Source organism: Arvicola amphibius, chromosome 5 (genome assembly GCF_903992535.2).
Source record: "Arvicola amphibius chromosome 5, mArvAmp1.2, whole genome shotgun sequence".
NCBI classification, from domain to species: domain Eukaryota; kingdom Metazoa; phylum Chordata; class Mammalia; order Rodentia; family Cricetidae; genus Arvicola; species Arvicola amphibius.
Window position 1 is genome coordinate 108,902,727 of NC_052051.1, and position 13,336 is coordinate 108,916,062.

The window sequence follows — 13,336 nt, forward strand, 5'->3', positions numbered from 1 at the left end:
CTGATAATAAATCCTAACAAAATATATTTTAAGGTGCTGGAGAGATAGTTCAACAGTTAACAGTCCTTGTTGGAAATGAATGAACGAATGCTTGTTGCTCTTCAGATGACCTCAGTTTAGTTCCCAGTACCCACATTGGACAGTTCAACACTCCAGAGCCTAATGCCTTTTCTGGTCCTCAAGGGCACACACACACACACACACACACTAATTTTTTTACTTTTTGGTTTTTCAAGACAGTTTCTCGGCCATAGCTGTTCTAGAACTCACTCTGTAGACCATGCTGCCCTCAAACTCAGATCTACATGTCTCTGCCACCCTGGCTTGCACCACCACCATCCAGCAATAAAAATAAATTTTAAAGAAAAAAGTGAAATGTATTTATTTTGAAGCAATTCTTTAGTATATACATAATTTCACCATTTATTAAAGATGACGTTTCATCATGAAGTAAGTTTCAATACTAAGGAAGTGGATGTGCTTATTTATTTTTGCATAAGGAATTAAATCTTGGCTCAGTACATCTTTGAAGCATCTTCAACGTTTTACAGAGTTGATTGATACTTTGGTTTTATAATTGTCAATACTGAATGCCACTTTATATAATATAAATATACAGAATAACAGAAATATAGGACAATTTGCAAAATTGCTGGAAATTCTATTCTAGTCTCGTAATTTATAGCCATAATTCATTTTGGTTTTGGGCTTTTAGATTTTTTTTTGTTTCATGGGTATGACTGTTTGCCTGCATGTGTGTATATGCACACTTGCACATTTGTGAATGGATGGGTGAGTATTGCCACAGCATATGTGGAGATCAGAGAGCAAGCCAGTGTCTGTTCCAACCTTCTACCTTGTTTGGAACAAGGTCTCTTCCTTCTTCTCAGCATACCAGACTAGCTGGCTTTTGATCTTCCAGCAGTTCTCCTGCCTCTGTCTCCCATCCCTGTAGGAGCCTGAGTTACAGCCAGCCAAGCTCTATCTTCTGCATTTTTGTGAGGTCAGGGGATTCAAACTCAGCTTCTCATCTTGCACAGCCTGTGCTTTTCCACAGAACTGCCTCCCTAGCCCCTGAAATGGTTTTGGTGCTCTTCCTTGTCACTCTTCTCTCCCTTCCCCCGCTGCATCCTGTACTCTTCATACCTACTAGTTTCCTTTCCACATTAGATGACATGTATGCTATTGTCCTTACTCGCTCTACTCTCAAGACCTGCACACATGTATCCACATATTACATACATAAAAATTAAAAGCGAGGATCTGCAATTGGAAATGTACCTGTCATTTGAGTCTAGGTTGCCTCGCTTAATAATTTCTAGTTGCATTCGGTGCCTTGCAGATTTCATTTTTCTTTATTACTAAATAAAACTCCATGTGTATTGTGTGCTACCTTTTTGTTATCCATTCATCTGTTGATGGACATCTAAGCTGACTTAATTCCTTACAATTATGAGTTGAGCTATAATAAACATAGCTATACAAGAATCTCTGTGGTCTTAGGAACGTGTCCAAGAGGGGATTAACAGAGTCTTGTGGTAATTGTAATTTTAGTTTTTGAGAAACCTCTACCCTCCATTATTCCAGTTTCTACATCTGTCAGCAGTAAGGTTCCTCTTCCCCCATATCCACATCAGAATTTGTTACTTTTTTCTCAGGCATGCATATCAAGCAATCTAACACAATATGCTTTAGAGATGTCCTAATTTGATATTATATACTAAGGAATGATAAGAAAATACTTAAAATCTTCATTTTCCATAATTAAACCAATATGTTTCTGTAAGAGCAGAAACCTTTGTATGTCCAGTAAAGCAGTGCCGCTCTCAACATGCTTTTTTGAATAGGAGCCAGACCATTTCAGGCCTTTTTCATTACTGTTGCCTGGCATTAGCAAAGTAGTGCAAAGTGCAAGTGTTGTGTGCTCAGAGGGCTGAAGAGAGTGTTCTTGGGAGAATCAGCATTCATCTAGACCAAAGGGAATATAAATGCCAAAAGAAAAAAGTTGAAGATACAAGGTGTATCTCTTGCTGCAGACAAACTTCGAGCTGCATAGGTACATGGGATGATTGGAGGTTTGAAAGGGATGCTAGTAGATTTAAGAAATTTACAGGAGCCAGGTGCTGTGGTGTACTCCTGTCGTCTTAGATATGCAGGAGATTAAGGTAGGAGATCACCTGAATCCAGGAATTTGCGACTAACCTGGGTAACATAGAAACCTGTTTTAAGAAAAATTACAGAGCCAGAGAGGTTAGGTCTGGTTACTGAGGGATGATTGTGGAAGCTTTTTGTTAGTGAATTTGAATTACTTTAGATTTGTTTTGATTATTTTTAAATGTGTATCTGTGTATGGGTGTGTGCACATGAGTGTGGGTGCCTGCAGAGGTCAGGGTATCAATACCACTAGAAGTGGACTTACAGCAGGTATAGCCCACCTGACAGGCATGTTCATAATCGAGGTTTCAGGTTCCTGCCTATTCCCTTTGATGTCCCAGACCAGTACCTGGACCCACAGAGGTCCTGGCTCAGGTCTACTCCCTCTGAGGTCCCAGACTCACCTGGCCCCGCAGAGATCTCTGGTTCCTGCCTACTCCCTCAGAGGTCCCAGATTCACGCCCAGACCCACAGGGGTCCTGGCTTAGTTCTACTCCCATGAAGATCCCAGATCCAAGTCCGGACCCTCAGCGGTCTCTGGCTCAGGCTCTGGCTCACTCGCTCAGTGTGAGTGAGTGTTACATCCCTGTACCTGTTCCAGTGGAGATCACTGGCTCCTTCCTGATCTGCCAGCATCCTGGGACTAGATTGGCTCCTGGCTTCTGCTCCCATGGAGCTTGCTTCCTCATGCCCACTCTGTCCTGGTTCAGTGGTGCCTCAGTTCTTGAGGCATAAAATCATATACCCCACCCCACTGGACTTCATATACCCCTTTTCTTTGAGAAGTCAACTTTAGTCTTTTACTATTGCTGCTACCAGTGAGTCTGGCATGCAGTCTGTGTTTGAATCCCTTTCATTTGTTAGTCAGTCATAACTGTAAGTTTGTATTTGAGTAAGGTTTTTCTACCTATACAGATGTTATAAAACTAGGGGAAAGGTCAGTACTTGAGGTATGTGCATAAGACTAGTCATAGTTATCTGGAATCTTTCCTTAAGAAACTTGTCAAAAATTCATAATATGAGAGCTTCATTGTCTTTGGATTTTCCACAGAGAAATGTGGTTGTTATAAGAATGTCCATTCAAATATCAGTAAGTAAGATAGAGTACATCCAAAATCCTGGAACTTAGAAGGCAAAGATCTCAAGTTCAAGTGGGTTACAAAGTAGACTCTGTCTGTAAAGAGCAAAGACCTCAGATGTAAGTATTAGTAGAGCCCCTGCCCAGCATTTTCAAGAAACCCTGGGTCCCATCTTCAGCGCGGGGTTTGGGGGGGTGGCCTCAGGTGAAGCTGTTCTCCTCTTGCCTCAGTCCCAGAACTCACATGGTAGAAGGAAAAAAACAAGTCCTTCATGTTGTCCTCCAACCTCCACACATGTTCTGTAGCGTGTGTGTGTGCATACACAAATAAAATACATGTGTGGACTGCATCACGGACTAAGAGCTAACTTTCACATTTTTGGTATTTATTGCTACTGTTTGAAGCAAGATGACCGCCACAAGAGAGAAACCCCAGGGTCATTTATTTCATTGGTAAAACTGAAGACCAAGTGTTATTTTTAGCTATAAATTCGACAGAACTGTGAAAACAAAGTTTGTATGATCAGAAGAACAAGATACTTTGATTACCTTTCTTGTGTCTGTGGACAACTTGTAAATCACGCAGTGCCTTCTCTCCCCACAGTCGGCCTACTTTATCTATCCAGCATCCACCATCGGCAGCCATTAGTATCCAGCGGCCTGCGCAGTCTCGTGATGTGACAACAAGAATCACCCTACCTTCTCATCCTGCATTAGGGACGCCGAAACAGCAGCTCCATACAATGGCTCAGGTAAAATCAGGGTGAAGAACCTCCGGGGGATGCTTGCGGATAAACTTGAATCATGCCGACTTGTTAAAGTCTTGTGTGTAACTGTGTCCTGGGGTCCCCTCACAGAAAACCATCTTCAGTACTGGCACACCAGTGGCTGCAGCTACAGTAGCTCCTATTTTGGCAACTAACACCCTTCCTTCAGCAACCACAGCTGGTAAGTCAGTGGTCCTGCTCTTTGTGCCAGGCAGAAAGGAGTGGTGAGTTCGTTTTTGTTTTTCACTTTCCCTTCAGAGGAAAACTCTTCCCTTTCCCCGAGAGCTTTCCCTGGGTTTTAGGAGTGTGTAATGCGAACAGGGAGACTACTGTTAAGGACTCTTCTTTTTACCCTCCTTTCAGGATCTGTGTCGCACACACAAGCTCCCACAAGTACAATTGTTACCATGACAATGCCCTCCCATTCATCCCATGCTACTGCTGTGACCACCTCAAATATCCCAGTTGGTAAGTGTTGTACGTGTTCATACAAAAGCCTGTGTGGAATTTCCAGCCCATATGACCAGGCCTTCATGTCAGAGGTAGTAGGATTGTTTTCATACTGTTTGTTTTTTAGGGTGTGTGTGTGTTCAGTACATATGCATGCCAACTCATTTTCTGGAGACAGTGTCTGTCACTGAGCTGTAGCTCACTAACGAGGCTAGGCTCATTGGCCAGTGCACCCCACAAATTTGTCTGTCTCTTGTCTTTTTGGTGCTGGGATTGCAGGCACACAGTGAGTGCCACGCCCAACTTCCTGCATGGTTTCTGGGGTCTAAGCTCAGGTCCTCGTGCCTCACAGCAAGTCCTCACCAGCTGAACCGCTCCCAACCTCCAGAGTTAGATTTTTATATTTTTGTTTTAACTGACTTTATTGAAATCACTGATTACAGATTAGCCTTTCCTTTCCTACAATGTCATGATCAATTTAGCTTGCTTCTGCATCATCTATTGTCTTTTAATAATTTTTTTGTTTTGAAATTACAGTTACATAATTTTTTCCTTCCCTTTCCTGCTTCCAGCCCCTCCCATGCACTCCCCTTGCTCTTCTTGAAATTCATGGCCCCGCCAGGCTATGGTAGCGCACGTCTTTAATCCCAGCATTTGAGGGGCAGAGGCAGGCGGATCTCTGTGAGTATGAGACCAGCCTGGTCTGCAGAGTTAGTTCCAGGACAGCTGGGGCTACACAGAGAAACCTTGTCTTGAAAAAAAGAAAAAAAGAAAAAAAAAAAACATGGCCTCTTTTTCTTAAATAATTGTTACATATATACATACATGTGTACACACACACATACACAGTTTGCTCCATCCATATAATGTTACCTATTTGTACACGATCTCAGGATTGACTAACCACTTGGCACTGGATAATCAGTGGTGGGCGGGGAGGTCTTTCCTGCAGAAGATCGTTTCTCCTTCTCTCAACATTCCCCAGTTACCAGTAATTTTGTTGTCTAGGGTTGCTACCCCATTTGTTCCCCCCCTTCCGTGTGTGCATGGCCTTTGGTGTAGCCCTTGTCCAGTCAGACAGGTTCATGATGAACTAGCTCTTGTAGACCAGGCTGGCCCCGAACTCACAGAGATCCACCTGCCTCTGCCTCCCGAGTGCTGGGATTAAAGGCATGTGCCACCAGTGCCCGGCAAATTGTTAGTATTTTAACAACACCGCTAGCCATGTTTGGCTTGCCAGTGGGTAGTAACGGAATTGATGGTTTACTGTCTGCAGCTAAGGTGGTGCCCCAGCAGATCACACACACTTCCCCACGGATCCAGCCTGATTACCCTTCAGAGCGGAGCAGCCTGATTCCCATTTCTGGCCATCGGGCCTCTCCAAATCCTGTGGCCATGGAAACCCGAAATGACAACAGGTAGGAGGCCGTGTCTGAGTTACTCTCCTCTTGCATGTCAATATTTGCTTTTACAGATTTTCCCTTCTGAAAACTATTATACTCTATTATAATTTCTATGTTAGTGTTATGAAAATGTAATTTTCGTTAAGCTTTTGTCCTTGTGGTGGACAGTCTCCTTTTACCCATTTCTTTGTTTGGTGAGTTCTGTTTTGTTTCTGGGTTTGGTTGTTTTATTTTTATTTTGTTTTGTTTTGTTTTTAACCATTTTTTTTAAAGATTACATTGCAGGATCTTAACCTTTATTGCTAAGTTCTTATGTTTGTTTCTCCTAAAAGCAATGCATTCTTCTAAGCAGTTGTGGATAACTGAAACAGTTGTGTAGCTCCGTCCTCCTTTTGACATCTTCAGAGCATTGATAGGCCAGTTGTCTGGTAGAATAGCAGTGTGGTTTTGTCATAGTGTTTCCTCACAATTAGGTTGAAGTTTTACATTTTAGGAGCTATATGATCTCACATCAGAGAGTACGTGCTAGCTATTAGTCCTGTGATTGGCTGGATTAACATTAATTAGTTATGAAGGTGAGGTTTTTCATCATTAACATTCAATTATCAAGGCACTTTTTTGTGAACAATATAAGGAAATACTTTGGGTTTTTTGTTTTGTTTAATAGCAAAGAACTTTATTCAGAATTGGGTATGCAAAGTCAGTACACTGCAAAAAAACTCAAGCAAGATGCTTTAGAGCCTGAATGAAATACCAAGACTGGCAGGTGCCGTGGCGCACGCCTTTAATCCCAGCACTTGGGAGACAGAGGCAGGTGGATCTCTGTGAGTTCGAGACCAGCCTGGTCTACATAGTAAGTTCCAGGACAGCAGAGCAACACAGTGAAACCCTGTGTCAATAATAATAACAATATAATAAAAGTACTAATAATTTGAGACTGAATAATTTTCATTCATTGTAGTATTTTTAATAATTTGTGGCTGAATTAAATATATTTGCAAAGTAATGACTTTTCTGTTGTTTCTTTCATACTTTGGAGAAGTGAAGAAGCTTTTCTACATACAGCAATTATTTGCTTGAGTTTTGTTTGTTAGTCAGCCTGAGCTTGTGAATTTAGGTTTATTAATTAATAGGCTAGGGATTTGGCTTTATTCATTGCTGTCATTTGTTTAGAGTTCAAATGGCCTCCTCCTTTGGGATACTCTTAAGACCCTATCTATGGGTTTCAGCATCTTCCTTGTGTTCCAGTCCTCCTTTATTTTCTACCAAAATGTGTATCCATTGAGCTCAGGTGTCTGCTGTTTGCCAAGGGCCTTTGCATCATTTGGAAACCTACATTTCAGCTCTAGCCAGGCTTTGCTGTAGATTGTTCTTTCGTGCCTTTGCAGCAGGCACAAGTGAGTGCCATAGAAACAGAAGTATTTGAAAACATACCTCCAGTTCAGCCCATTCCATATTTGTATTTCTTTCCTCACAGTGTAAATCTTTTAGGAATACCTAGTTTTATTTAATAGAGTACTTTTATATCTATCTACCTAGCTAAATGTTCTTATTAGCTCTAAAAGTTTATAGGTTCTCTTGGATTTCCGATGTAAACATTTACATTCTATTTACAAATAGGCTGGACAGTCATTTATTGCTAGAGCTTTACTCACATGGTGGCTCACGGCCATCTGTAACTTCAGTTCCAGGGAATCCGAGACCCGCTTCTGTCCTCCAGGGAACTGTGTGCACATGGTGCACATACATACTTGCAGACAAATGAAGTAAATAGTAATAAGAAAATTATACTGTTAATTAAAATAGTGAGTGCCCTGTCTTTTCTAGTAGGTTTCATTTTATACTATCTCCAATGTGATAAATAAAATTTCCCTTTTTTTGGTTTTTTTTGGGGGGGGTTGTTTGTTTGTTTGTTTGTTTTTGTTTTTTGAATAGGGTTTCTCGGTAACTTTGGAGCCTGTCCTGGAACTCGCTCTGTAGACCAGGCTGGCCTCAAACTCACAAAGATCCTCCTGTCTCTGCCTCCAGAATGCTAGGATTAAACGTGTACACCACCACCACCACCCAGCTGATGAGTAAAATTTGTATTCCTATTTTAAGCCTTTCTTTCTGGTAACGTTGACTGTGGTGGACTTGACACTATGCTTACTTCAGTTTTATGTAGAACTTTTCTTTTTTGGTCTAATCATAAAGAATAAGATGTGTTTGTCATCTTTTCTCATACTTTCCCTGTCCCTTTTTCATATCAAAACAATATTAAGTTCAAAAAACAAAGTAGATCTCATTTCCTATGTTCTTGTCTCTGAGCCAGTTTCTATAAATTAGGTTTATTTGTTTTATGCATGTTTGATTAAGTTTTCCAATATAAACTGTGTTTCCAGTGGAATTGATCAGGAAAGGCTTTTGCATTCTGAGTGAGTTGGATGATTGATCCATTAGAGATGGGATCTTGCTATGTTACACAGGGTCATGTCAAACTTCTTCCCATCTCCTGGCATTTTGTCATTTAGTAATTTTTGGTAATTCTCTTTCTCAGAAAAGTCAATAATTTTTCTTTAAAATCACCCACAAGATACTGTTTTTTTTTTTTTAACATTAACATAGGTACAATAGTAATCACTTACTGTTTGCGGTTTCTTGGTTGTGTCCTTTGATGTAAGGTTGAGGCATTTGGGAGCTGCTCTATGGTGCTGTGAAGATGTCAGGAGGATCTGGGGGACAGGATCATTGAATTGAAGAAAATAACTTTTATTTTGTATAATCTGTGCTGTGTTTCTAGACCTTCAGTTCCTGTTCAGTTTCAGTACTTCTTGCCAACTTACCCCCCCTCTGCATACCCACTGGCTGCACACACCTACACCCCCATCACCAGTTCTGTGTCCACCATCCGGCAGTACCCAGGTAAGCTCCACTTTTTCGAAGACTTTACACATTGTCATTTTTGTCAGCAATGAGAAGGAAATGGATCAAAGTATTTCAGTAGAAAAGAAAATATTCCAGCTCCTTTCAGATTCAGATAACATCGTATCTGAAGACTTTAAACACTTCAGTCACCATTTTTATGATCTATGAAAGGGTTGTAACATATTTGTAATTTTTTTATTATTATGTATACAATACAGTGTTCTGCCTCCGTGTATGCTTGCATGCCAGAAGAGGGCACCAAAATCTCATTGTAGATGGTTGTGAACCACCATGTAGTTGCTGGAAATTGAACTCAGGACCTCTGGAAGAGCAGTCAGCGTCCTTAACCTCTGAGCCATCTCTCCAGCCCCTATTTGTAATATTTTAATGGTTTCAATCTACCCTGAAAATATTTATGCTAATAAATTTTGCTATGCCTTAAACTGGCATCATAATTTCTATGAATAATGTTGTATTCTACAAGGATTTTGTGGGTTTGTTTCCTTTGTATTTTTTATTTTAGTCTTGGTATTATTTAACTCGCCAACCTGATTTGTAAATACTGATCTTTCATAATCCATAAAAAATAAGTCTTTTTGTGTTTGGTAAGGTTTATTTTATTTATACATAAATCTGTGTGCACATGTGTCTGAGTATTCGGAGAAGTTAGAGGTTGGTCAGATCCTTTGAGTTGCCAGCATTTGGAAGCTGCTGAACATGAGTCTGATAGAGCAGGAAACATGATTAACTGCTAAGCCATCTCTCCAGCCCTAGAAGAAATTCTTAGTTTTGCGTTTGAATAACTTTGAGCCAGGTAGAAGGTTATAATATATCGTAGACTACCGGCAATTGGGAAACTGGGGGAAGAGTGTCACAAATTCAAGATTACCCTAGATTACATAGCACTTTCCAGGCCTACCTGTATTACTTTGCATGACCCAGTCCAAAAAAAAAAAAAAAAAAAATAGAGCTGAGGATGTGGCTCAGTTAGGAGCATTTACCTAGCATGTGTAAAGCTCTGGACTTCACCCACGGCATTATAAACCGAGCTTGGTGGTCCCAACACTGAAGAGAGACATAGGGAATCAAAAAGTCAAGGTCATCTTCCGATACTTAGCAAGTTTGAGACCAGCCTGGGATTTGTAAGAGCCTGCCTTTGAAAACCAAAACCATAGGCAGGTACCTGTTCCAAGTTTCATGGCCTGAGTTTAATCCCCAGGGTCTATATAGGGTAGAAGAGAAGCCACTCCCCCAAGTTGTCCTCCAGCCACCACATGCTCACTGTGACACGTGTGTGTATGCGTGTGCCCCAGAGTAGGTGTTGGAATCGGAGAGAGACTGTGGCCTTGGTTCTTCCCTTTTACCATGTGGGTTTTAAGGGTGGAACTTATGTAATCAGGCTTGACCACAGGTACCTTTAACTGCTGAGCCGTCTCATTCCCCCTATTTTGGGGCTGATATGCAGTGTAGTGGAGATGACCTTGAATTTCTGATTCCCTCCCCCACTCCACCCCCCAGTGTTTTGGGATTGCAGGCATGGACCACCACACCAGGTTTCTGATCTGTTTATTTTTGTCATTCCGAAATGGTATTTAAAAATGTTTATTTAGTTGTGTGTGTTCGTATGCGGACGTTATGTGTATGAGCACAGGTGCCCGTGGAGGCCAGAAGCTGGCTCTGGCTCTTCTAAAGCTTCATTTTCAGATGGATTTGAGTCACCAAACACGGTGATGAGACCAAGCTGCTGAGCCATCTCTCCAGCCCCCTATTTGCTTATTTTTTATTTTTGGTTTTTCACGACAGGGTTTCTCATAGCTTTGGAACCTGTCCTGGAACTCACTCTGTAGACTGACTTCACACTCACAAGTGCTAGGATTAAAGGTGTGCGCCACCACCACCCGGCTTATTTTTGTTTTCAGTAGTGTGAGTATGTGGAGAGTGACATGCACACGTGGAGTGCTGGTACCAAGGAATCCAGATCATGGCATGGAGTCAGAGCCCCTGGAGCTGGAGTGGCAGGTGGTCATGAGCCATATCTAATCGATGCTGGGACCCAAACTCACTTCCTCTTCAAGAGCGTGTATACTCTCAACCACTGGGCCATCTCTCCAGCCCTCCCTTCTTACTTTTTAATGTGGCTACTGGAAAACTGAAAGTTATATGTGATTTTTTGTATTTCTATTTGAACCGTGCTAGTTTAAAATTTCAACCCCTCTAAAATATTTCATAGTCGTGGAACCCTTTCTTGGTTATTCTGATAACTGATAAGAATTGCTTTGTGAAGCTGAAACAGTGGCTCAGCAGTTACGAGTAGAGTGTGTGCTGCTTTTACAGAGGACCCAAGATTCCCAGGCCCACATCAAGTAGGTAGCTTACGTCTGCCTATAATTTCAGCTCCAAGGAATCCAATGTTCCTGGCTTTCAGGAGCACCCACACATATGTACACATGCCCACACAAAGACACACATAATTAAAACTAATTTCTTAAATTACTTTTATGTCAAATTGTGCCTGTGTATGTGTTGCTAATAATCCAACACATAGCCTTATATATGCTATATACCTGCTCTATTATTGAAACACATCCTTAAACAACAATCTTTTGTTGTTATTTTCTTTCCTCAAATAAGGAATTTTGCTTTTATTTGAGGTTTTAATGAGCTTGGTGGATGAGATTTGTATTGTAGTGGGAAGGATTCTTCTGTTCTCTATCTCTAGTAGGTATAAACTGTTGGGAGTTTATTTTAACTATTTTAGAAGTGCCTTGGATAGTGAGTGGTTCTATTAGTTTAAACAAAGATTCTTGATCTGCTACCCATGAGTTATTTCAGAAGTTTATTATTTTAGCACTGTTGCTAGATAATATGTAATTTGATAGATTTAATTTCTTTTTTAAAACAGATTCTTAAACTATATCCTAGGATGACCTAGAAGTCACTGTGTAACTCAGGCTGACCTAGAACTCACAGCAATTCTCCTGCCTCATCCTCCTGAGAACTAGGATTATAGGTGTTATAGAAGTATAAACTTTCTTATTTTATTGTATTGCTGATAGTTTTCATAAAGATTGTCAAATGTGTACTTAATTAAAAGAAAAGCAATTTCTAGTACATAGTTTTAAATAGCAAGTACAGTCGCAGCTGAGGCTTGAACCCTGAGCCTTGTTAAAAATTCTAGGTTAAAATTGTTAGGTTAAAAATTCTCTGCCATTCAGATGCGTGCCATCGCCTGATGCTTTGTTTCTTAAAACGAGGATTTAGCTCTTACATGATGAAGAAACTGTGTTCACTTTACGATATCTTTGTGTGTAGACTGTCCTAACTAGAGCTGACCTTCTGCTTTTTTTTTTCCAGTTTCAGCTCAGGCCCCAAACTCTACCATCACAGCTCAGACTGGTGTTGGTGTAGCATCTACAGTACACTTGAACCCCATGCAGCTGATGACGGTGGATGCTTCGCATGCCCGACATATCCAGGGGATCCAACCAGCACCCATCAGTACACAGGGAATCCAGCCAGCCCCCATTGGGACGTCAGGGATCCAGCCAGCACCAATTGGCACACAAGGAATCCACTCAGCAGCCCCCATAAACACACAGGGGCTTCAGCCAGCAACAATGGGTAATCAGCAACCACAGCCTGAAGGAAAAACATCAGGTAAATTTAACCCTTCAGGAAAATGGGATTGGGGGCAGGGAACAGGATGGTTCAGCAGATAGAGGTGCTAATCACAAAGGGCAGCCTCACCACCTGGGGTTGATCCTCAGTACTCACATAGTGGAAGGAGAGAGCCAAGTCAAGTTGTCCTTATGTATGCATACATGAGAGGAATGAGTGAGTTTTGAAACAAATACATAAATGAACTTATCTCTCGGCCTGGAACAAAAGAAGTAAATCTGGATTTTAATCTTGGGCCTGCCACTTCCAGGTTTGTGGCCTTAGGTGATGTCTCCAGTGTTTAGTTTTACCTTTGTAAATTAAGCTACCTAGAATTTACCTATAGCTTCACACTTAAAGCAGTATGTGTAAACCCAGAGAGGTGGCACACACCTTTAATCCCAGCACTTGAGAGGCAGAGGCAGGTGGATCTTTCTAAATTCAAGGTCAGCCTGGTCTACCCGGCAAGTTCCAGGACAGTCAGGGGCTATGTAGCTGAGACCCTTTCTCAGGTAGGTAGGTAGGTAGGTAGGTAGGTTAGGTAGGTAGGTCTGTAGGTAGGTAGGTAGGTAGAGATAGATGGATGGATGGATGGATGGATGGATGGATGGATGGATGGATGGATGGATGGATGGATAACAACTAACAGTGCTCTCTAACTCCAGTTCCAGAGGATTCCACCTCCATCTCTTAGCCTCTTCAGGCAGTGCATACACACAGTACACAGACATACATGTCGGCAAACACCTATACACATAAAATGAAAATAGAAATAAATCAATAGAAATAGCATGTGTGAATATTCTGTATTTGCACTTAGGCAGAAGCATTCTATAAAAAACACATTAAAAGAGCAAAATTTACCTTACACTGTTCTCAGTTTTCCATTGTATGTAAAGTAGTAAAATCTTAATGCCACCTTA

General features: G+C 41.2%; 1 protein-coding gene across 5 annotated transcripts in view; it reads left to right on the top strand.

Annotated features, from left to right (window-relative positions):
• Sap130 (Sin3A associated protein 130) overlaps positions 1 to 13,336 on the top strand; it is a 79,851-nt gene that overhangs the window by 31,255 nt on the left and 35,260 nt on the right. For all 5 annotated transcript variants that reach the window (XM_038330933.2, XM_038330932.2, XM_038330934.2 and 2 more), the window contains exons 8-13: positions 3,837 to 3,984; positions 4,090 to 4,180; positions 4,363 to 4,467; positions 5,726 to 5,867; positions 8,632 to 8,753; positions 12,111 to 12,413. In XM_038330933.2, coding sequence (XP_038186861.1) covers positions 3,837 to 3,984; positions 4,090 to 4,180; positions 4,363 to 4,467; positions 5,726 to 5,867; positions 8,632 to 8,753; positions 12,111 to 12,413 — 911 coding nt within the window. The remainder of the gene's footprint in view (positions 1 to 3,836; positions 3,985 to 4,089; positions 4,181 to 4,362; positions 4,468 to 5,725; positions 5,868 to 8,631; positions 8,754 to 12,110; positions 12,414 to 13,336) is intronic.